This window comes from Thunnus thynnus, chromosome 2, assembly GCF_963924715.1.
Source record: "Thunnus thynnus chromosome 2, fThuThy2.1, whole genome shotgun sequence".
Taxonomy (NCBI): domain Eukaryota; kingdom Metazoa; phylum Chordata; class Actinopteri; order Scombriformes; family Scombridae; genus Thunnus; species Thunnus thynnus.
Genome location: NC_089518.1, coordinates 20,078,334 through 20,101,910, shown reverse-complemented (window position 1 = coordinate 20,101,910; position 23,577 = coordinate 20,078,334). Strand labels below are relative to the sequence as shown.

At 40.6% G+C, this 23,577-nt stretch overlaps 2 protein-coding genes across 4 annotated transcripts; one reads left to right on the top strand and one right to left on the bottom strand.

Annotated features, from left to right (window-relative positions):
- The first annotated feature begins 350 nt into the window (after positions 1–350).
- Positions 351–7,631, top strand: mtx3 (metaxin 3). 3 transcript variants are annotated; one of them, XR_010931186.1, is made up of 10 exons: positions 351–463; positions 3,063–3,132; positions 3,774–3,850; positions 4,359–4,451; positions 4,540–4,722; positions 4,814–4,890; positions 5,104–5,261; positions 5,536–5,624; positions 5,796–5,962; positions 6,942–7,631. XR_010931186.1 is itself a non-coding variant. In XM_067608656.1 (9 exons), exons 1-9 carry the CDS (start codon positions 383–385, stop codon positions 5,889–5,891), a joined length of 924 nt encoding a protein of 307 aa, XP_067464757.1. In that variant the 5' UTR covers positions 351–382; the 3' UTR covers positions 5,892–7,631. The 3 variants fall into 3 exon arrangements, 2 of the variants coding, with proteins under 2 accessions (XP_067464757.1, XP_067464769.1); XM_067608656.1 differs by having other exon boundaries at positions 5,796–7,631; XM_067608668.1 differs by lacking the exon at positions 5,536–5,624 and having other exon boundaries at positions 5,796–7,631.
- A 2,140-nt stretch (positions 7,632–9,771) lies between these two features.
- Positions 9,772–22,566, bottom strand: cmya5 (cardiomyopathy associated 5). Its single transcript, XM_067608632.1, has 14 exons — positions 22,289–22,566; positions 20,711–21,356; positions 16,395–20,549; positions 13,880–13,975; positions 13,438–13,656; positions 13,307–13,329; positions 12,952–13,076; positions 12,710–12,844; positions 12,302–12,448; positions 11,919–12,063; positions 11,478–11,611; positions 11,211–11,328; positions 10,930–11,106; positions 9,772–10,836 (listed from the first exon to the last, which is right to left on the bottom strand). Exons 1-14 carry the CDS (start codon positions 22,402–22,404, stop codon positions 10,584–10,586), a joined length of 6,489 nt encoding a protein of 2,162 aa, XP_067464733.1. The 5' UTR covers positions 22,405–22,566; the 3' UTR covers positions 9,772–10,583.
- Between the last annotated feature and the right edge of the window lie 1,011 nt (positions 22,567–23,577).

Sequence of the window (23,577 nt, the reverse complement as noted above, 5' to 3'; positions counted from 1 at the left end):
TATGTGCACATTTCTTATTGTTTATAAGTTGGTTAAGACTCAAAATACTTTCTAAATTCAATCATGAAAAGATGATTTATTTATAGATGTGGAATTTTTCCAGTGAAACCTATCTAAACACATTTTCCACTTCTTTTTTCTTTTTTTCCTCTTTCTTTTATTAACAAAAGGATTATATACAAACATTCAGCTTAACAGTATCAACAAATCATATTTAAATAACATAAATACATATGAAGAACATACAATGAAAATATTAAAAGACGGCTACATGAAATGAAATCAAATTTTAAAAAAATATTAACATATTAACACATTTTTCACCTCTGCAGATATGACTGGCAACTCGTGACGTCACCGGCTCCTTCCATTGAATCAAAACATGGCGGCTGCCATGGAGCTGAGATGCTGGGGAGGAGACTGGGGTCTGCCTTCCGTCCACACCGAGTCTCTCATAGTTCTGGTAACGTTAACTCCTACTTAATAATAAGGCCAAGTTTTACTCGGCCTACTTGTAAGACGGCAGGTTTACTCTTCTTGCGTCTTCTCTGTGTGTGTGTGTGTGGGTGTGGGTGTGTGTATTTCTGGTTAGCTTACATGCTAACTCCCCTGCTGCACTTTGCTTGATAGCTGCATCAACCGGAAAATAATATTAACGTCAGCAGATGAATTTCACATTTGTCCAGCTCTAAGTTATTATCTGTACCTGTCTTATATGTGTGGCTGGTTGTCAGAAGTCGCTCTCACTGCTGACATAATGTGGTTCTTCAAGGTCAGCTTGTTGAGGCTGATATTTTAATTTCTTTAGGTTTTATTCCCCGCTGTCTTGTTTTATATCTACCGACAACGTTCGAGATATCACTGACCTGCTGAGAAAATGAATGTCGAGCTGTTTGCTGCTTTGTTTATCATGCTGTCTCTCACCGGAGTGCAGTTGCAACTCTTGCCACAAGGTGACACTTGCACTAATTTTTCTGGCCAAGACGACATGACATCTTGCAAAGCATTTAACTTCTCACCAGGCACCTCCTTTTTGTACACAAGCCGAAAATAATGTGCTCAAAATAACAAGGTTACTGTTTCAGCAGCGCTTGGTATAACTCTGGTCTCATTTAAAAGGTAAATCTTTAAATTTTACAACCATAAAAGTCAGAATGATTATAAGTGATCCTGAAAATAGGCTAGTGTCCCATGGGTGGGACAGTGTCACCCAACAGGTTAATTAGTGGTACTACTGATTTTTGGTTTGATTTATTGACAGAATTCTGATATATTTATAAAACATAACATCATATTTTGTCAGGGATAGCCCTGCACTTATTTCCATCGTTGTATCATTTTACCTGTATCGAGGCATTCAATGTGTGCCATTAAGAAAAATGTAATCATGAACAATCATTAAAATATTTTCAGGAAGCAAACAAGGTAAAAAAAAAATAAAAAATTGGCTACTAGCTGAAACTAGTAGCCGTTTAATCAGTAAATCACTCGACAGAAAATAATTGATTAGCCTAACTGTTGCAGTCATCTTTTACAACGATTCTTTGTTTCCAGCTCCTCTGATGTGAGGATTTTCTCTCTATTTTGTTTTTGTGTATAGTATACTTTATTATTTCCATAGTGAACCTACTAACACCATTCACATAAGACAAAACAAACATATATTGACAGCAACAACTCTCCCAACACCCCCAACTCCAACAAAGAGTAAATAGGTCATAACCCCTAAAGGATACAACACTGTAATACAAAAGAAGTGTAAAAATAACAAAATAGAGTCAATCACCTCTACAAGAAATCCTCATGTTTCTATTAATCAGTTGACCTTCTTTCATATATAACTAAGAATCTGATACATTAAAAGGAAAATTTGATATACAGTCAGTCAATCCACCAATGTAACCAGCCTTTATCAAGGCACTCAGTGTGTGACATTAATAAAGAAAACTGAAGAGCTGAAACTGGTAGCCGATTAATCAGTTAGTAGATTGACTGAAAATAATCGATTATCGTCGCAGTCATTTTTCGCGGTAAATATTCTTTGGTTCCAACTCCTCTGAGGCGAAGATTTGCTGCTTTTCTCTCTGTTTTCTATCATTGTCAGCTGCATGTTGAGTTTTGGATTGCTGGTCAGACAAAACAAAACATTGGCAGGCAACACCTTGGACTCCAGAAAAATCACAACATTTTGTTCTCTAAAGCAGGGGTTTTCAAAATCTGAGACAAAGCTTGGAAAAGCTTGGAGTCCCCTCAGACAAAGCTTGGAAAAAGGCGCACCCTCCCCATCCCTCAGTTGACACTACTTAGTTTCGCTCAGTTCCCAGATGCCTATGGGATCATGATTATGTTACACAAAAAAGGGTTTGTCTGAAGGCATTTTGTTTGTCTCTGACTCTGGGAAAGTGGGAAAAACTCCCCAAAACTACTATATCTCTGAATTTTCTCTTTAACCAGACCACACAGACTATTCTATATGATCTCCTTTTGATAACTAACATAATAACTAATGTAATATTATTTCTCTTCCATTCACTGAGCCCCACTGGGGAGGCCTGCCGCCCCGCTTTGAAAACATCTGCTATAAACGATTCATCAGGAAAACAAATGGACAGATTAATTGATAATGCGGCCCTGATTGATTCAGTTATAAATTGATGCGTCTTCATTCTGGTGTTTTTTTCCTCTTAATGTGAATTAAGTTGTTTTCGCTCGGCAGTGAATACATAGTGGACCCTCGAGCCAAATCTCTGAGTCAGTGCCAAATTCCTGCTGATGGTATTTTGATTGCTGCAATCATTCAGCTGCACTATTAGATTGGTATCATACACAGCCGGGCACTGATACACGACCGTCACACGTAACTCAAGTATTACAGTCCTGCATCACTGGCAAGATTCCTCTGGAGGGTACATACTGGTCTCATGTAGTCTCATGGGATTTAATTATTGTATTTGAATCAAAAATGGCTGCGTAACACCTACGATCAAATTTTATATCATGAATGCCCTGATTGTTGTCTCTTTTTACCATCTGTCCTGATTCAACTGTGGGTTTTCTTTCAGGCATACGCTAAGTTTTCTGGGGCAAAAGTCACAGCTTCTCCTATCGACTGGACATGGAAAACTCTCACAGGTGGGCTGCAGCTTCATATAAACCAGAGTTTCCACCACATGGGATTGTTTGACATACATATGTGGTCGAGGGAGAATACTGTGACTGAGCAGGAATGTTTGTTAAATATATAAGATACATATAATTATTTATATACAGATTTTACACATTGATTTTTATGTTTTCATGCATCTGATTAGGTTTCAAAATCGAGTGAATTGTTGTACAGTACATTATAGGTAACAAGACCTTAACAGCATATGTTTAGATGCAGAGCTCCTCTTAAATAACATCACTTTCATCCTGAATTGTAATATCTTCTGCACCGTATATAGATTTAATTTTTTAAATGTTAACTGTACGTATCTATCTTGTTAATACACAGTTTATTTACACTTATATCTACATTGGTATTCATACTTCTATTTACATTCTGCTTTTTTATACACACGTAGTTTTTATCACGTCAATATGAAATCACATAGTCCACCCCTACCACTCAGAATCCTTATAAATTTCTTACACTGTTATGTTTGTGCTTATGTTTATTGTTTAGTGTTCATGTTTTGCTTTTCTCTATTGACATCTGGACCACATTGAATTCCTTGTTCTTGCTACTTGGCGAATAAACTTATTGAATACTGTCTCCGTTTGTCCTGCAGCGACGGTCCCAGAGCTGGTTTGTGGAGACTCTGCAGTTAAAGAACCTTCACAGATTCTCAATTTCCTGAGAAAACAGGTAAGAGCAGATGCCAGGGCTGCTCACTGCACATGTCAAGTCAGTTTTATTTGTGTAGCACCTTTCATACACAATGGTCAACATGATTAAATCATTTTAAAGCAGAGTTTAATATTACAGAAATATAGCAATTGAAAATGAACACCATATCAGCACGCACACATTCACAAGAATAGAAAAAGTAAATAAAACAAGTTGAAAATCAGTTCAGTTGTCCAGCTATACACTTAGGTAAGATACTGTCATAAGCCTGAGAAAACAGAAAGGTTTCAAGTTTTCTTTTAAACGTGGAAACAGTAGTGACTGATCTCAGGTCATCTGGTAGTTTGTTCCAGAGAGTAAAGTAACTAAAATCTCCCCCTGAAGACCTGGATCTTATTCTGGGTACAGTTAGTCTGGTTGGACTGTAGTCAGTGAGCAGGTCAGTAATGTACTGGGGAGCCAAACATCAGTAGGATCACAGCAGACCAGATCAGTAGACCCACAATAATATTTGATGTTTTTTCAGAGATTTAATGCAGACTATGAGCTGACAGCCAGACAAGGAGCAGACACCATGGCGTACATCGCTCTGCTTGAAGAGAAACTACGACCAGCTCTGGTAACACGATCTCTCGTCTGCTTCTTCCTTGACAAATGTTTACGTGTCAGTACCGTTCATCTTTAGGTTGATATTTTCTACCTCACAGTTGCACACTTTCTGGGTGGATGCAGAAAACTATGCCAACCTGACGCGGCCGTGGTTTGCTTCTCGCTCGCCGTTCCCTCTTAACTTCCTCGTCCCGATTTGCCACGCCAAGATCGCCCTCTCACGCATCCTGCTGACCAAAGGAGAGTCGCCGCTACACAGAATCACTGAGGTGGAAGGAAAGGTAAATACTGATCCACCTAATTCCTCAATCACGTCATACTCTCCGTGTCACGCTTGTGACCACAAAGTAATTCTTTCTCTGTCTGCCTCAGATCTACAGTGACGCTAAAGAGTGCCTGAACCTGCTCTCCTACAGACTGGGAACAGCAAACTACTTCTTTGGCAACTCGTACGTTCTTTGTCTGAATAGTATTTGATTATGGCTGAGCAGTATGAGAAAACATAAACACCACTATGACCAGTACCTGTTTGGGAAAAAAGGTTAAAGAAAACAGCCTGTCAATATCAATAATGGTGCTTTTAGTGCAGATACAGTATCTCATATTGCTCTGCTGTATTGCTTGTCAGTGTGTTTCTGAAAGTATTTTATATCTGATTGTAGGCCAACCAGTCTGGACGCCTTTGTGTTTGGTTTTGTGGCTCCTCTCCACAAAGCCAGCCTCCCCAGCAGCCCTCTGCAGAGCCACCTCAGACAGCTGGATAACCTCACGTGCTTCTGCGACAACATCCTGGCAGTCTATTTCAGCTCAAGCCAACCTTGTAAGATCGTAGGACACACACACAGGAGATACTCAGACTTCAAGGGTTTTACCTGTTTATGATCAACAAGGAAACTTAACATTTCCAAGAACACAAAACAACTAACATCATCAACATTTTCTGCTTCATACATCTTGTTTCCTTCTTCTTGCTCGCTCTTTGTATCCGCTTTATTTTCGGGTGCTAAATGACCTAACACGGTTCTTGTTCCGCTAATTCTCGGCTATCTCCTTCTTCTCCTGTCGGGTGTCTTCTTACTTACATCTCTCTCCAGGTCCTCCCCCACCTGTTCAGGAAACAATGGATGCCAACCTGCAGAAACTAACTCAGCTTGTAAACAAAGAGTCCAACTTGATAGAGAAGGTGCTTCTGCTTTCCCTTTTCTCTTCTTTGCATGAGTTCATGGTTGCATTTGTCAGGTACAATCTCAGCTGTACTAGAGTGTAAATGTAGTGATTTTCTTACTGAATCATTGTCATGTTATTTTGTGCTCACGCGTGTGTTTGTTCTAACTAAACTGCACTTTTGCTGCAGATGGATGACAATCTTCGCAGCAGTCCTCAGCACAAACCCCACCGACCAGACCCCAAACCCAGTCTGGCCAGTGAGAAGAGCTCTACCCCTGCCTAACCCCTGACCCTTAAAACCTGACTCCCAGATCCAGCCTCATGAAACGAAGAGGAACACCCTGTAGATAAAAGGTGCAGTTATGAATCGGACTAAATTCATAAAATTGTCGTCAACTTGAACAATATCGCGAAAGGAAAATAACTTAAAAAATAGAAAATATGCTCCTATAATTATAAAAGGGACTATTTTAAGATAATGATGATAGATTTCAAAGATGTTGGTCTGAAAGAGAAGAAAAGTGCATGTGTAAGTTGTTTTTTTTTTGTAAAAGGTTGAGCGCATGTACGTGGTTGAGGGTGGAATGCTATGAAGTGGTGCTAAATGAGAAAGACACAGAAAGTTCAAAGGGAAGCTAAACGAAATGAGAAGTCTAGCAGGGAAAATTAGGGGCACTGTTTGACCTCTGAGAGTGTACATTTTCTGTTTTAACCTCTTACTCATTTTGTTTTCTTTAAGGGATATGCGTTTTCTGTTTGGATTGTTCTGTTTTTCATACGATGGCACAACAGAAACAGCTGCACTGCGTCATGAGGATATTGAAATTACTGACTTAAAGATACCTTGATCACAAAGTAGAACTATGTTGGACTAGAGCACCTTATGACAAGATTTATTTAGTTTGCTTATGTTACAACACTATAAATCTGTCATTGCAGCGAGGATTTTAGATCCTTTAGCACCCTTCTGAGCACATGTCCTTCCTAAAATCCACTGTAAAAATGTTCTGTAAATTCAGATAACATTTGATTTAGTGTAATGTATAGAATATATGCACTCGTGACTATAGGAATAACCAGTTACTCATTTTGCTTTGCTCTCACCTCATTTGCTTTGTACAGCTTGTATAGTTGTAAATAGTTTCATGATTACTTCAAGTAAACAAATCAATGCAATTTACATGTTTCCTCTAATAGGGCTCATTAGCTTGTTCGCAATCTTTACTAGGTACACTGAGGTAATGGAAGGGCCTTACGTACTGTATTAACTTATTCATGCAAAATATTTGGGACTAATGTGTGTTTGTGTGTGTGTGTGTGTGTGTTTCCTCAGAAACCAGCGTATCTTTCAATCATTTTTTTTTCTTTCTCGTGCAAGAACTTCTGTCATTAACAATCCACTCACTTCTGTTGTTGCCTTTTTTTTTTTTCATGACTCAAAATTTTTTGTAAAACATTTATTTTGTGTTTATTGTCATGGTTTGCTGTGCCTACAGTATTTAACTGTCTGCCACTTTGTTTAACCTGAAGTGTCTGTCCCAGTTGGGAATGTGTTGCCTTTTTTGCTTTATTTTTACAGTCTGATTATTTTTAAGACAGATTTTTCATTTCCTGTCATGTTCCCTGATCTCCATACAGCTTATACATTACTGAACTGTCTCCATGTTATTGCTTTCATGATTATTCAGTGTCTCAGTCTGAAAGTACTAATATTTATAAAGAAACTTGGACTCTTCCAACTCCCAAAAAACTTCATAGATACATTCCCTTTAAAGCACCATATTCTGAAACAAGAGCGATCATTTGGGTATGTGTGCTGCCCGTCACTACATGTTATTGGACGGCAAACAGGCTTGTGAGGACCGTATGGGTGCAGTGTGCCTTCATGACTGCTGGTGTCTTTGCACAGTCGACAAAATGCTAACAGTGTCCTTCATAATTTTGATATGTTGTCATAAATTATCTTTGACATTTCTGTGGTTGTCTTCATATCATTGCAATATAAATATGATAATCGAACTATGCCCATTGTCATTTTTTTTAAAGCAAAATAAACATCTTAACATCATTTCACTAAACTGGAGTGTATATTGAAAAGACAGGGCTCAGTGATTGGGTTCAACCATGGGCCGTTTTTTTGTGATTTTTTTTTTCATTTTGGGGCCACTAGCTGGCACAGTAGGCCTATATTATTATTTATTTATTTATTTTGTTCATTTATTTCTTTCATTTCAGAATATAATTAATTGATAACGTCATTTTTTCCATTAGTAAGTGAAGACTAACAGAGTTACAGCTTATTTTAATACTCATTTGGCTAAAAATGACTCATACATAAATATGTTAAGTGCTGCACTTCAAGACTTTATTGGAATTAACACAGCTGGAATTCACACATTAAAATTTAATTTATGGTAGGTTAATTAGACTTAATTACAGAACCACGCACTGTTCAAATAGCATGGCGCAAACCTGGTATTAATGCCTCATTGTCTGTGAGCAGTATTAGAATTAACAAGCTTATATTCATTGGGATTTTCATGAGCCTTGTATTTTTTTTAAATCTACGTTAGATTTGTGAGAAATTATGTAAAAGTTTTAATGTAAACTGAGAGTTAAAACTTCAACTCTCATTAAGGGGCCAAATATTTTTACTGGAAGGCCAGATTTGGCCCACGAGCCACTATGTGCCTGCCACTGGTATTTCTCTTCTGAAAAAGTCAATGTTTCCTCAAAGCAGCAAGGCGTGCGATCGGATGTCTTATTATTTCCAGTAATGATTACAGAAGATTTCACCCTTGCTGCCATGCCTCCCTGATTGTGTGATCGGTTGTTTAGATATTGGGAGGATAAAGCGCTCTTTGTTTCGTTTTTTGGCTTTAGAGATGGAAACAATGAGATTAATTAAGCTGAGAGGAAATGATGCAAACTTGACATCAGATATTGTCCCAGTCATCAGTCACGTGAGGGAGAGACTCCTGCTGAGCCTCCTCTTGGCCAGATATTTAATTATTAAAGCAACTGGAAATAAACAGCACATGTGGATCTGTTGTCAATTTTGTGCTAAAAAAAAAAACCGTAAGTGTATCTTCTCAATTTGAGTGATTTCATTTCACAATTGCCACTCTGTACTTCTGATTTGCTGAGTGAGAAAAAAATATGTTCATCAAATCATAATCAGGATTGTCAAAGAGCCGTGTTGGTGAGATGAGGAACAAAAACAGGCCGACAACACCCCACTTCCTTTTGAAAACTCTCTGCTGCAACAGAATCAGATCCTTCCAGAGCTCAGCTACAAAACAACATGAATTGTTCCAACTTCTTCGCAATCCAGAAGACAAGACAACAGAGATGAGTCAGTCGTTTATTCGTTCAGGTTCCAGCTGAGCATGGAAGTCAGAAGCTGTTCCCTGTTCTGCATGTTTTTGCTTCACACTCTTCTTCTTCCTCTCTCTCTCCTCCCCTCTCTGCTTACCCAGAAATGAGGAAAGGTGTCACAGATGAGAAGGAAAAAAGGAACGAATGCCTGGAAAATAGTAGTGTAATAACTATGAACTGACATGTCCTCTGGAAAAACATGTACTTTTGTCAGGAGGGTGTGTGGCTCACAAACCTACAGTAGCTGTATGTCATAAAAAACAAACTGGAAGTGTGTGATAGATTTTGCAGAAATGGATTCAGGCCTTTTTAACTGTGATTTAGGGTCATCTAAACTCAAGAGGCCCACAGTTAATTTGTGGACCAGTTTGCACATATTTGAAGGCTGATACAGTAAGTTTATAGTGTGTCATAGTAGGTTTGTTGGGTAAATGAAATGAAATTTTAAGGAAAACCAAAACAAAACAATACTTTTATTAAAAATATATATATTTGATTTATGTTCATGTCAGAGGTTGTTTGGTTTACCATCATTATCTGAATAGTTATTGTTCAAGATCCTTTTTTTGTCTCAGTCGAAGTACTGCCGTCACTCCCCTTCATCTTCAGGTGCATGACCACCAGTAACTGATCTGACTTTAACTTAAACTGTCCATATTATCTGGGACAGAGAACAGGTTAACTCAGAAGCTCAGGAAATATTGCAGCTGATGGAGTACTGAGGCCCTCTAGTGGTGAACTGGTGTTAGAGAGCTAACAAGCTGAGTACAAAACAATCAGTCAGGTTGTGCAAATAGAAAAATAATCATATTCATTCCGCTCAAACATGAAAATCAGTTTACAAGACAGTGAAAGCAAAAACAGTTCATTGCCATAACAAAATATAGAAGTGATCATATCTGTTTACAAAGGTTATTTATACAAAACAAGCATATTCACAATATGAAAATGAGTTCAAAAGTGCTGCAGTATATTTCTTGGAGATACATTTTTGAGGATCACAAGAGGCTTTAACTTGTAGATGTTTGTGTTGGACTTCAATATGCAGTCAGAGCCTTTACTCGCAGTTATATATCAGTGAGGGTTTGATGAAAGAGGAGAAAACTGAAAATGAGTAAACTATTGAACAGTTACAAAACAGTACAAAACTCACATCAGCGTTGGGTATATTGGTAAAAATTACAAAATTATCCTCAACATCTAATTTCTGCCTTGATGAAACAAAATTCAAGATGCTAACTGTGACAAAAAAAATCAAAGTACCCAATTTCAGTTAAATTCAGTCCAATTTCAGTCCAGTTGTATACCCTCATCAATGATTTGCACTACTATGTTTTGATATTTACAAGAAGTTTCTATTTCTATTACGCAAAAAAGTTAAATTGAGTTCATGTTCAATCAGAGAAAACATGTTTTCTTAATGATCCAATCATATCTTTTAACTTTTCAGTGGATATTAGTATTCTGAATGTCCCTTCTTATCGGCGCTTTTCTACATAATTCAGCAGTGATCATTGTAATCATTATACAGTAAGATCAATCAATAAATGTCCAACATGAACTGTAAACTCGTTAGTATGTGAGGCAGGCAGCAGAGCTAGCTGTCCTTGGCAAACTCCGGCACCTCTGGCACCATGCTGACCTCCAGGTGGCCGGGCATCTCCAGAGCCAGAGCAGGGTGGCACATCTGGGTTAAGCGTTGGCTGAAGGTACCCAACAACTGACCGCTTTGGGCATTGTAGAAAGATAGACGACCGAGTTGGTAGTCTAGGAGAATACCCACCCGCTCAGGCAACTCTATCGCAAACACACTGGACTGAACGTCATTGTGGAGCAACTGATATCTGCAACTGGAGAGACAAAAGAGAGCGCAGGTGGATGTTTTAGACTAAAACAATGATGGGAAACATCTTTAAAAATGAGGGGAAATGCTTTATCCCTACCCGGATGGTGAAGGGATACACTGCAAACACCACGACAGGCTGTCTTCTCCCAGTGGGCTGTTTTTATTGGCTGTGCTGTATGCCACTCCGAGCCTGTAAGCTTCACTTCCTGAAACAATGGTCTCCCAGTAGTAGTGCCCTCTTGCTGGCAACAACTCACCGAGGATGGATGGGCACCTGGAAAACACAAAAACTCTAGTTTAAAAATTAAACACATTCCTTATACAGTTTCCAGGGTCTGAAGAGTGGAAGAAAGATGACTGAAACAGTGTTAAACTCACTGTTTGTCTGTGGGTGGTACGTGTTCATATGTGTCCTGGGAGTAGTGCAGGGTGGTCTCGTCCGCTGACAGCTCTAGAGCAGGATGAGCTGAGTCTTTCAGCAGGTGGAACCTCGTTCCTGGAAACAGTAACAGATTAAAGAAAGACATGAATATGAGAAACATATTAAGAAAACTATGTGACTTCTGCACTGTGACTGTATTTTTGTGACATGACACACAAATAGCAGTACAAAGATAGTTTAGGTTTTTTGGGGGTTTTTTTTACCTTTGGTGGAGATGAGTGCTGCCTCGCTCTGTTCGCTGGCTCCAGCCTCATTCACAGCTTTGATGTAAAACAGGTAATTCTCATTGGGCTGCAGGAGAACCCTGTGTTCACAGCTTTTAATGCCTGAGATTGATCTAGAAGTATTGTAAAGACACCACATACAGGCACACGCATACATACACACAGACATAAATGAAAGGAATTAGCTTTTGTACCCCCAAAGATGGCAATATATAACTGTAAGTTTGACTAAGTTTGCTTTTACTCAGCTAGTTTTAGCTAGCTGCCTTTCCCAGCATGGTTGAAATAACAAACACATAACATGAAACATTTTCAGCTAATACATTTTTTGTGATTTACAAATTCCCAGACACCTATCTTGTTAAATCAGCTGCAGCTTTTTGTGACCCAGATCTGATCTGCGAGGTGTCTTAGACCCACCTGAGCCCTTCTCCTTCCAGTTCGTACTGGCGGCAGTACTCCAAGGTGTAACTCTGTCCGGTCTGTGTTCCTGGGCTCCATCTCAACATGGCTGAATCCCACGTGACAGTACAGCGCTCGGTATCAATCACTGGCACTGATGGAGCTGCCAGAAACAAAGCCAGATATTAAAAACAGTAACAGTGTGAAAACGTCTTCTTGCTTTGAAGGGTAATCACTCGAAACACTCAGCCACACTGATGCCTTCAAAAATATAGATAATACGGAAGAACACTGACTTGAAGAATCCAACTCTCTCCATCATGCTAGCGACGATAAAAACTATGCTTTCCAGTACAAAGTTGTAGTGTTGTTGTAACTTAAGCTCCAGTGTGTGGACTGACCAGTTCTGAAACAGAGTCTCTCGCTGGGCAGAGAGCAGCCGGTATAGTTGACAGCCATCACCCACACTTTGTACGTCTTGTCAGGCTCCAGCTCCTCCAGGACACAGTAACTCTCCTTCACTGTTACACGGTATTCCTCTGACACAGCTGCAGACAACAGCAATACAGATATGTGGTAAAGCTGAGACAAAAGAACTCAAACATTTCACTTGAATTTATATATTATGTCAATAAAACTATGCCCACTACAAATATCAGAATATACTAGTATAAAATCCATAGAAGACCTATAGCAAATGTACTGTTTCTCAGAACAGACATCACTCGTTTTTCAGATGTTAGAAAAACAGAATTTTGGCCACTTTGACAACCATTTTCATGTTTAAACATCATCCTGGGAGTATTTACCTCCTTGTGGATCCTCCATGCAGTAGACCTGGAAGCAGTCAATGATATCTCCTGGGTTGATTTTCCAGTAAACGGTGACATTAGTGCTGGTGGCTGAGCCTGGCTCCTGGGGCTGAAGTGTGGGCCTTTGAGGCACTGAGGGAGGAAATATACAAGATTCATGACTGTCACATAAAAGCACAAGAAAACAGATCTCCTGCATATCTAAGGTACATCTGCAAACATGTTTATATCAGACCAACCTGGGATTCCCTTTCGTTGTGTGAGGTTTGAGCTGGAAGAGTTGCCTTTGGCATAGTCCTCAAATACCAGCAGTCCCCTGGGACCCAGCTCCAGTGACATGGCTGACTCCAGAGCTGCCTTGAGCCTGACCACACAACCACAGTATTTAGCCTCTGGCTGTAACCACAAGTCAGTGTCAAAAACCGTCTTTGCTATAGGTCGCGCTTGGAATGAAACTGACCCTACAGTTTACAGTTACAACAGAGTTTATAGCTCTGCAGGTCAAGCAGCATGCTGTATTGGTTATCACTATTCAGTATGTTAGTGTATAGGAAACAAAACTAGGTCACACTGCATTCACTGAAAGCACATTACCTTGCATGAATGTCTTCAGGTGACTAATGGGAGAACAGATTGAAGAGGGATATATCAGAAATTTGACACAAACCCACCTCACCAACGAGAGGGCAAATGTAGCATCAAGTGTCAGAAGCATCTGGACTCACCCGAGCATCAGTCTCAGCCTCTCTGGCCGTGGTCTCCAGAGTAGCCTTAGCGGTGTCGATGCTCTCCTGAAAGGAGACGATCTGGTCATACAGCTGCTCCAGCTTAGTCTTCTTCTCCTCCTCCATGTTGACAGACATGTTGTTGTACTGCTGCATCACCAGAGCCATCATCTCCTCATTCTGCACCACCATTGCTGCCTCGGCCTCCACACAGTGGTCCTGGATGAGAGGAGACAGACAGACAGGAGAGATGATGTCAAATCAGTGTATCAATCATTTTTTATAATCTGATGATGCTTGTAAGAATGATAAAGAGTCCCATTTGGTATTAAAAGTCTTTGATTTTACACAGAAAAAGTCTTAATCTCTCTTTTTTATCTCTCAGATATATAATTATGGCATCATTTCTTTCCAACAACACAATAAAGTCAGTGTGCTTTACCTCTACAGAGTTGTAGGCCAGCTCCAGCTCAGACACCAGGTCCTCGATGTTCTCGGACCTCCCCTGCAGCTCTGAGATCCAGTCACCCAGCCTCTCCTGATACACAGACACAGGCAGGTTAAGTTTCACATTTATTTTCCAGAGCCTCTAATCACTAAACGATGTAACTGGGATTAAGGGAAGGATCATCTTCGCAACATGTTCACATTAACGCTTTAAATCAACACTGCTGCTGCACTGCTCTCTCACTGCGCTGACACTTTGAATCACATTGTGGCTGCTCCCCAACCAGTGATGTCACAGCAGATGTATTATCGTTGACGGGTGATGGGATAAAAACCTGATCAGAGTGCAACACGGTTTTGATTGATATGAAGCAATGCAGCAGTAGTTTTCTGGATTTTTCAATGAGGGAGTAGATGTCATTTTAAGGATATTTATTGAGCTAACTGAACATTTTTTGTGGAAAAAAATGTCAGATACAATTTATTATTCCAAGCGGAGGATTTTTAAATATCCTAAAACATGTCTGGAGGGAATCTTTAAATTTCTTCTTCATTATTGGTGGAAATAACGAGAAAAACAGATTTATTCATGACAGTCAATCTAACTCTCTATTTATGAATGGAGATTCAATTCATCACTTACTGGGTACCAAACACAAATATTTTCCCAACAATGGCAAAATAAGAAAAAATGATTTTATTTAGGCAATCTTAATAAAATTGCCATCCATCTCCATCAGCAGGGGATGGATGCTCTTTTCTATTGTTGTCATTTGGACTGATAAGGCAGGTAATCTGCCTTGTGCAGCTTTAAGGGAAAATTCAGGGAGGATATTCCAGGAGGAAGAACAGCAGTAATCCCCTGTCACCACCCGAACACTGTGACAGCTCAGATTTAATAGGTCAAGCTGTGGTTGCTGATCGCTCTGAGGCTGACCGCTTCTCTACTAAGTGTCAGAAAACAGGTGTGTGTGTGTGTGTGTGTGTATGAGGGAGAACGTGTGAGCATAGTTTTAGATGTCTATGTATAAAGAGGCATAGGAGTGAATTACACATTCTAGAGAATTGGACTGGATACAGTTTTCCTAAGTTGTTTTGGGATCAATGTCCCCCCGTGGAGTATCTCAATAGATTGCACTTCATGGTGCTGAAGTCAGACTTGCCCCTTGTAGCTTTGATCTTTGTCTCATTTAGAGTCCAGCTGTCAATGTTTCACATAAAATAAATGGCTAAGACCCGGTTCAAGTATCATCTGGAAATGATAGTCAATCATCCTCTGTCTGTTCCAGCTTTCCTTTGATTTAGGTTCCAGAAACTTTACTGTGTTTATTGTTTACCAGAATATTTCACTTGTTTGCTGATATATCACACCTCACTCATATTGTCCAATGTGACCTCACAGATCACTGAAAAACATTTGAAAAATCTTGTTACAGAGTGGTCTCTAATTATATTAATAAGATAAATATATAAATGTGCAGGTTAATAGTGAACAAGTGACCTTTGGAAAACTCAAAAAGTAAAAGACAACCGAAGATTACTAGATTACTTTTCAGATTACTATAAAATGCTTTAACACTATTGACTGTTACATTAAGCAGAGGCTGACCCTGTGCTGACCCAGAGGGACAGCAAGTGAGAACAGTGTGTGTGTGTGAACAGATCACATATCAGTCCCCACTTGATGATGTCACAGTGGACCTTTCCACCGATCAAAGCAGAGCATTACATTACAGCAATTCAATGTGCATGTCCGCAGCCTGCCAGCAGTCTGAGTGGAAAAGTTACAGCCGACTAATTTAGGACCAGTTTATTGTATGATGACCCAAACTAATGCCAGTAAAGTGTGTGTTGATCATAACTGTTCGTTGTAATAATGCTGGTAACGTGTTATGACGATGAGTTGCTATTACAGCATGCTATGAGTCGTGAGGGCAGCTGCTGCATCATTTCAGCGGCGTATAAATAGTTGTGTTCTGCATTCATGCCGCCTATTATAACACAGATATAAGGATAAGGAATAGTTCATTTTGGGAAATACGCTTTTTTGTTTTCTTTCCATTTTCTTTCCCAAAATGTTAGACTATTCCTTTAAATGTCCTTTAAAAAATATATATTTTGCCATACCTCACCACACCTCTACTACATCATATAAAAAATCATTTACTTACTAATACTGTGCATGTAAACTAAGCTATGAATTTATATAGTATTGGTTTAAACAAAGTATAGACATATTAGACACATTTGTTAATGTTATATAGCAACTAATGCATATTAATTAATAGTAGTTAATACAATAATAAGCAGTAATTATTGTTAATAGTTATTAATGGTCTACTTGTTGGTAATATATAGCTGATAAGGATGTCAATCAAGAAAAAAAATGATCATTTTTATGTTAACTGAAGAGCAAATGTGATATAAACTCACTAAAACTCACTAAAAACTCTAAAACAAATGTTACTGTTATATTCACACATCATATGAACATCCACATAATACATCACCTTGATCTCCTCGTAGGCTTTGTCCACAGCAGTCACCTGGTGGCTGTGATGCTCTCCAGACTCACAGTCGTCTTTGGACAGCAGACATTCACAGGTGAGACAGAACCAGTCCATCCCCTGCAGCTCAGCAGCCAGCCGAGCCTGAATCTCCTCCTCAGCATCGATGATCTCATAGTCATCCTCAATCAGCTCTTCGTTTGCAGACAGATCTAAGACTTTCTGCTCCGTCTCCGCCTTCATCTCCATCCTCTCTTCTCTCTCCTGACCAGACTCAGGTCTCGGCTCCTCTGCATCTCTCTGTATTTCAGGTTCTGTAATCTCTCTGGCATCCTGTTTGGATATCATCTCGTATTCAGGCTCCTCTTCAGTCACCTCTGGACCCTCTGCAACTGCTTCATCTTGCTCTATCTTTTGTCCTACGTCTTCTCTGTGCACAACAATCTCTGGACTTATATACTCTGTCATAATGTTTATTTCTGGTGAATCCTCCGCCCTGTACATCTCTGCCTTTTCTTCTACCTCTGCTGCTTCTACATCCTCTCTGTGTAGCTCAGATAAATCCTCCTGGGGAGTAAAGCTCCTCAGAGGGGAAAAGACGGCCTTGTCTTCTTTTAAGTCCCCATCTGTCTTCTGCTCCTCTACATCAGCCTCTTCCACAGGTGTTGCAGGTGAGTAACTCCTGTCCAACTCATTTGTGAGTAATGCTTCTTGTTTCAGAGCTTCTTCTGGTTCTTCTTCCAGTTGAGGCTCGGCTATTGTTTCTTTCATTGCTTCCTGAAGATCTTCTGAGCATACTGTGGTGTTTTCAGATGCTATGGGTTGTTTGCATGTGTTGTCAAGTTCAGAGAGATGACTTTTTGTGATCTTCCCCGAATGCTGACCGATCTCTATGTCCATCTCTACAGCTCGTCCTTTAGGGACGAGGAGGATTAACTCATCACCCAGATCTTGAACAGCAGTCCTAGTGTCTTCTGTGGGTGTTTTAGCTCTGGTTTCTGCTGTCAGTTTAGTTTTCTCCGTTTCACTGCCAGCTGCTGATTTGTCTTGTTGATGCTTCTCGGTTTCAAGGATTTCATGCTCGTTCTTGTCTGAATCTGTCATGACTTCGTCCGGCATCAGAGGTTCTGTTACTTCACTCAAAGTTTCAGTTTTAACCTCTGACTCCTGATCAGTTTCAGGTACAAACTTTGGTGACTCAACCACAATTTTCTCTATTGAAGCTTCCTGTCTTTTTTCTCCCTCTGGAACTGCTGTTTGAACAGCTGTTGCCTCAGCACTTGTTACCTCCTGAAGATCAATGTGAACTTTAGTTTGGACTTCTTTTTCATCCACTGTCTTTTCAGTTATCTCCACTACTGCGTGCACCACTGGCTCACAGTCAGTGATGTCCTCAACAGGTGCTTTTTCGGGAGCAACTGCTTCTTCTTCCTTAAACAGGGATGTCTCTGCTGATGCCTCTATTTCAAGTGAGAATTCAGTAGAGTTGAACATTTCCTGTCTTATAGTTTCAAGTTCTTTCACTTCTGCTGGGGTCTCTGTTTTTGCTGCAGTTATCTCTTTCTCATAAGCAGCCACCATCTCAGTGTCAGTTGCTTCCTCCTCTGTTTTCGCCGCAGTTATTTCTTTCTCATAAGCAGCCACCATCTCAGTGTCAGTTGTTTCCTTTTCTGTTTTTGCTGCAATTATTTCTTTCTCATAAGCAGCCACCATCTCAGTGTCAGTTGCTTCCTCCTCTGTTTTCGCCACAGTTATTTCTTTCTCATAAGCAGCCACCATCTCAGTGTCAGTTGCTACTTCCTCTGTTTTTGCTGCAGTTATTTCTTTCTCATAAGCAGCCACCATCTCAGTGTCAGTTGCTGCTTTCTCTGTTTTTACTGCAGTTATTTCTTTCTCATCAGCAGCCACCATCTCAGTGTCAGTTGTTTCCTCCTCTGTTTTTACTGCAGTTATCTCTTTCTCATAAGCAGCCACCATCTCAGTGTCAGTTGTTTCCTCTTCTGTTTTTGCTGCAATTATTTCTTTCTCATCAGCAGCCACCCTCTCAAAGTCAGTTGCTACTTCCTCTGTTTTTACTGCAGTTATTTCTTTCTCATAAGCAGCTACCATCTCAGTATCAGTTGCTGCTTTCTCTGTTTTTACTGCAGTTATTTCTTTCTCATAAGCAGCTACCATCTCAGTATCAGTTGCTGCTTTCTCTGTTTTTACTGCAGTTATTTCTTTCTCATCAGCAGCCACCATCTCAGTGTCAGTTGCAACTTCCTCTGTTTTTACTGCAGTTATCTCTTTCTCATAAGCAGCCACCATCTCAGTGTCAGTTGCAACTTCCTCTGTTTTTACTGCAGTTATCTCTTTCTCATAAGCAGCCACCCTCTCAAAGTCAGTTGCTACTTCCTCTGTTTTTACTGCAGTTATCTCTTTCTCATAAGCAGCCACCATCTCAGTGTCGGTTGTTTCCTCTTCTGTTTTCGTCACAGTTATGTCTTTCTCATCAGCAGCCACCATCTCAGTGTCAGTTGTTTCCTCCTCTGTTTTTACTGCAATTATTTCTTTCTCATCAGCAGCTATCATCTCAGTGTCAGTTGCTACTTCCTCTGTTTTTACTGCAGTTATCTCTTTCTCATAAGCAGGTACCATCTCAGTGTCGGTTGTTTCCTCCTCTGTTTTCGTCACAGTTATGTCTTTCTCATCAGCAGCCACCATCTCAGTGTCAGTTGTTTCCTCTTCTGTTTTTGCTGCAATTATTTCTTTCTCATCAGCAGCCACCATCTCAAAGTCAGTTGCTGCCTCCTCATACAAACTCTTCTCAGTGGTTTCTGTTTGTATTTCAGATTTAATGACAGTCTGAGGCACCTCAGTGCTTACAGCTGCTTTCACTGCTGTCTCCTCTGTTGCTTCTTCAAGCACCTCAGCTGTTTTTTTTGTCTCTTGTTGTGTCTGACATGGCTGCTCGGACTCAATAACACTTTGCTCACTAGCTTTTTCTGCTGGTTCTTCTCGCTGGTGCTCCACACTCTCCCCTGTTTTCTCTGTTTCCTTGTCCACCTGTTGAGTTTCAGGAAGAGGCTCGTCAGTATGGCTCTCAGGAGGCTCAGTCTGGTCTCTTTTTACATCATGTTTCACCTCCTGATCCTGCATCTTCTCCTCTGTCAGTTTAGACTCCTGAATTGATTCTTCTGATGCGAGTCTGACAGTCTGCTCTTCAGTCACAGTAGAGATTTGTATTTCCTCCCTTTCCTTTTCTGTTTCTGTAACTATTTCCCCTTTCTCTTGCAAATCTTCTCTCATCTCCTCATTGCTGACTCCCTGCACTTTTGGTTCCCCGTACTTTATCTCATCCTTGTCTTCTTCTTCCACTGCTCTCGTTAGACATCCTGTCATTTCAAACTTACTCTGTGACCAAATCATCTTCCCTTCCTTGTTATCTTCCACTGACTCTGACTGAACCTCCACTGTGGGAGTTTCATCTTTCAAAGTGAACTTCTCCAGGTACCCGTCAGCCTCTTCCGAATCTGACAAAGATCTCTTAAAAGATTTCTCAGATGTTACGCTCTCTGGCTCAGAGTATTCCTCATCGCTCCTCCTCCTCTCGCCTACAGCATCCTTGTAAAGGTCAGAGTACATGAAGGACATGGCGGTGGGCTCCTCCAGCAGGATGGGGTCAATGATCTTAGGGGGTCCAGGGGAGATATAGATAGGGGTGAGGACGGATTCTTCACTCCCAAACAACACAGAACCATTCTCCTTCAACTGTCTCTGGCTCTCTCTTCGTGTTCTCATCCCTGTTTCATCCTTTGCTTCATCGTCTTCTCTCTGGTGCAGTTCATTAGCAGGAGCTCCACCTCCGTAGAAGACCTCATCCAGGTGTTCCCCGACTATCTCCACATCTGTAACAAAGACAAAGGAGTCCTCTGATGCTGACTGGCTGTCTGTGGCTGTCTCCGTAGCAGGCTTTTGCTCCTCTGCCTGGGGTTTCACTGCAGGATGTTCTACCTCCTCCTGCAGCTCTGGAGCTTGTTCTCCGGGAACCACCTCATCCAGAAGGGTAAACTTCTCAAAGTAGTCAATGTCGCTGGTGCTTTGCTGGTGCTCTTTCGGTGTGGGTGTGTTTCTGAGCTCTGTGTCTGTTATTGACTGAGAAGAGTCTTGCTTCGAGGGCTGTGGAGCAATTACAATCAGTATATTAATCCATAGAGGACATATTGTACATTTTAATGGCTTTTTATTGGTCAAATTTATATACTAATTTATGTGAAAAGGTCAGCTGAAATCAAAACTAGTGTTAAAAAGTTCTAATAATCAGATAAATCAATAAATACCTCTTGGTGATCCAATATTTCCATGTCCTCTGGCAGGACATCATCCTGTGATTTTGTCCAGGTTTGGTGGTTTCTGGACTTGATCTTGGGAGTCTGGTCCAGATAAGACAAATTGTCCTGCATCTCTGTGCTCTCTTCTTCATCCACAGTGGGAAGTTTTGACGGGACTCTGATGTTGAGGATCTCGTAACCCTCTGAAATCAAACTAAACAGCTGCTGATCTTTGTTTTTGATCTCTTCCAAGTCCGACTCTGTTTCAGTTTTCTCCTGTTTGACATTGGGAAGAGATACTTCTGCCATCTCAGGTCTCTCCACTCCCAGAGCTGAGGCCGATCTTGAGCTGCCAGGTCGGCTCAGCCTGTCCCCCAGCCTGCTGCTCCTTCCTCCAGACCTCGTCCTCCTGCGTATTATTTTGTCCTCATCGAAGACGATGGTGATCTTGCCTGCAGCTCCAGATCCTTCCATGCTGCAGGCTTCAGAGAGGGAGCTGGTCTCAGAGGCCCAGGGAGTAGAGCAGCGACTAGAGGCCGTCTCCCAAACAATACCGCTGTCCTCACTCTGAACAGTGACCATGGAGAACGATGGATCCACCATCAGGCACTGGAGTTTGGGCTTCACAGACTGGTCTTGGACAACCTCTCGCAGACTGAAGGAATGAGGAATGGACAGAGAGAGTTAAAGAAAGGAGGGCAGGCTGTTCACAAGAAGAGGAGTGGCATGACTAGATTGCAAGGGGAGATCCTTTCGACACAGCTCATGGAAATGCAAGCGGAGAACAAACCAATGAATCAAACCAAAACATATCTGAGTAATGTGTGCCAACATAGAATTCACCACCACGTTTTGCACCACTGAGGCAACTTAGCAAATCTAAGCTGAAAACACAGTAACACCTGCTGATCTTTTATCAAGATGATTGCTTAAGAGGTGTATATCTCCGGCATTAGACCAGGTGTCTAGTGCCAGGGTGCCAATGTGAGAGGTGTGTTGAAAAACTTATGATCAAATGCGCTCTGTGCTATCCCTCCTGTTATGAATCCAGCTTGGCCCAAGCAGGGTGACAGGAAAGTGATGTCCCAAAGCGTCATTCATGTAATATTAGAGACGAAATGCCTGGCCTTCTAAGATGCATCCAACATATCAGTGTCTTCTACTATTTCTGACATGGCAAGAGTAGCTAGAGCACCCAGTATGACACATGATAAATGAGATGTAAAATATGGGATGGTAAATAATATTAAAAAGCCAAATAGAACTGCCCTCAGTGTCACACTGGCAATTCCTTGTATGATCACATCAGGAGAAGAGCAGATAATCATTATATGTGTTAAATGAGCACTGCTTTGTTTAACTTGGAACCACCTGTACAGTCACACCCTTCAGACACTGAGACACTGAAACAATTTGACAAAATCTATCTGAGCTAAGAAGCCCGAAAGCAAATGGATTGGCACAGATTTCATTCAATAAATTTCTTGGTAAGATCTCCTAACAGAAAAGACATCACTTTACACAAGGAAAAGTCACTCATAATTGTGGTTATTCAGCTTGTCAGGTCCAGACAAGTGTATTAAGCACCTGTTGTGCAGCTCCTCCACCTCATCTTCATCGTCCTGGCTGATGGAATCTGAAGGCCCGCACTGAAAATCCTGCAGCTCTGTCATATCCGCGTCCAGACTCTCATATTCCTCCATCTTGACGATATCCACCAGCTCTTCCCTTCACAGCTCCCACAACGTTGTTTTCTGTATATTTTAGAGTCCTCTTGATGTTTTCGGCCACTCTGATTTCAGGAGAGTCGCTCTGCCTGTTTGTGTCATTCTAACTTGGGAGCTGTCCATCTGACTCAGCGAGGGACAGAAATAAACTGAGTGGGGAATGAAAAGAGGGGAGTGGAGATGGAGAGGGGCAACGCAGTGAGAAGGCTGTAGGTCTCACTGGGTTCTGGGTTAGGTACACTAATAAAACAAAAAATTCTTAAAAGAAGTTCGATTTTCAACACATTATAACTTGATTGTTACAGATTTGTCAATATAATCATTACGTGGCTCCTGGTCTGTGCCGTGGTTCACAGCTGATTGAGGCAATGTGCCTTTAAGATAGAAATCCCCTTTGCTGAGTTAAATATAGGCCATGTGCTGAAACAGTACTCCTGGTCCCCCCTGCTGCTGGTGGTCAGAGGGCCCCACATACACACACATCTTGTAAAGTATCTAGCACCTAACAGTGCTGGCATTATGCCGAAGTCGTAAAACTAGGTGTAATAAGGCGTCAAACCAGAACAAAAACCTGTACACAAGCTGTCAGAAAAGGCTGCAGAGAACACTTGAACAAAAGGTGTGAACATCCTGCAGTCATTCTTAGTTTTAGCATCTTTTTTAAGACCTATGAGTCACAAGCACCTTGACATACGGAGTGACGTCAGAGCTGCAGGTGACAGTAAAGAGTGACAAACAAAAATACATCAGAATTTACATAAACAGGTGGACTAAGGTGGATTGGACCAGATGTGGGATGTTATATGTGATTATGGTCAATATCTGTCTCAGGTGATAGTTACTGAGTAACACATGAATGTGGATAAAATCAGTAATGTTGATTTTTAACTCCAAGATCATAAAACCATATTGTGTAAAACTTTAGGCCCCCTTTATTTAACATTCATAAGCAGTATACAAACATTTAATAAATGGTTTAAAGCACACTATGGTGTAGTTGTAAGCAGACTCTTTTAAGTGTTTATTATATGTATAGTATATACTGTATGTACAGTATTTTTCAGCAATTGTAACTTCTCCTATGAAGACATATTCTATATTATTGTAACTATTTTATTATATTGTCATTCATTATCTGTTTATACACCA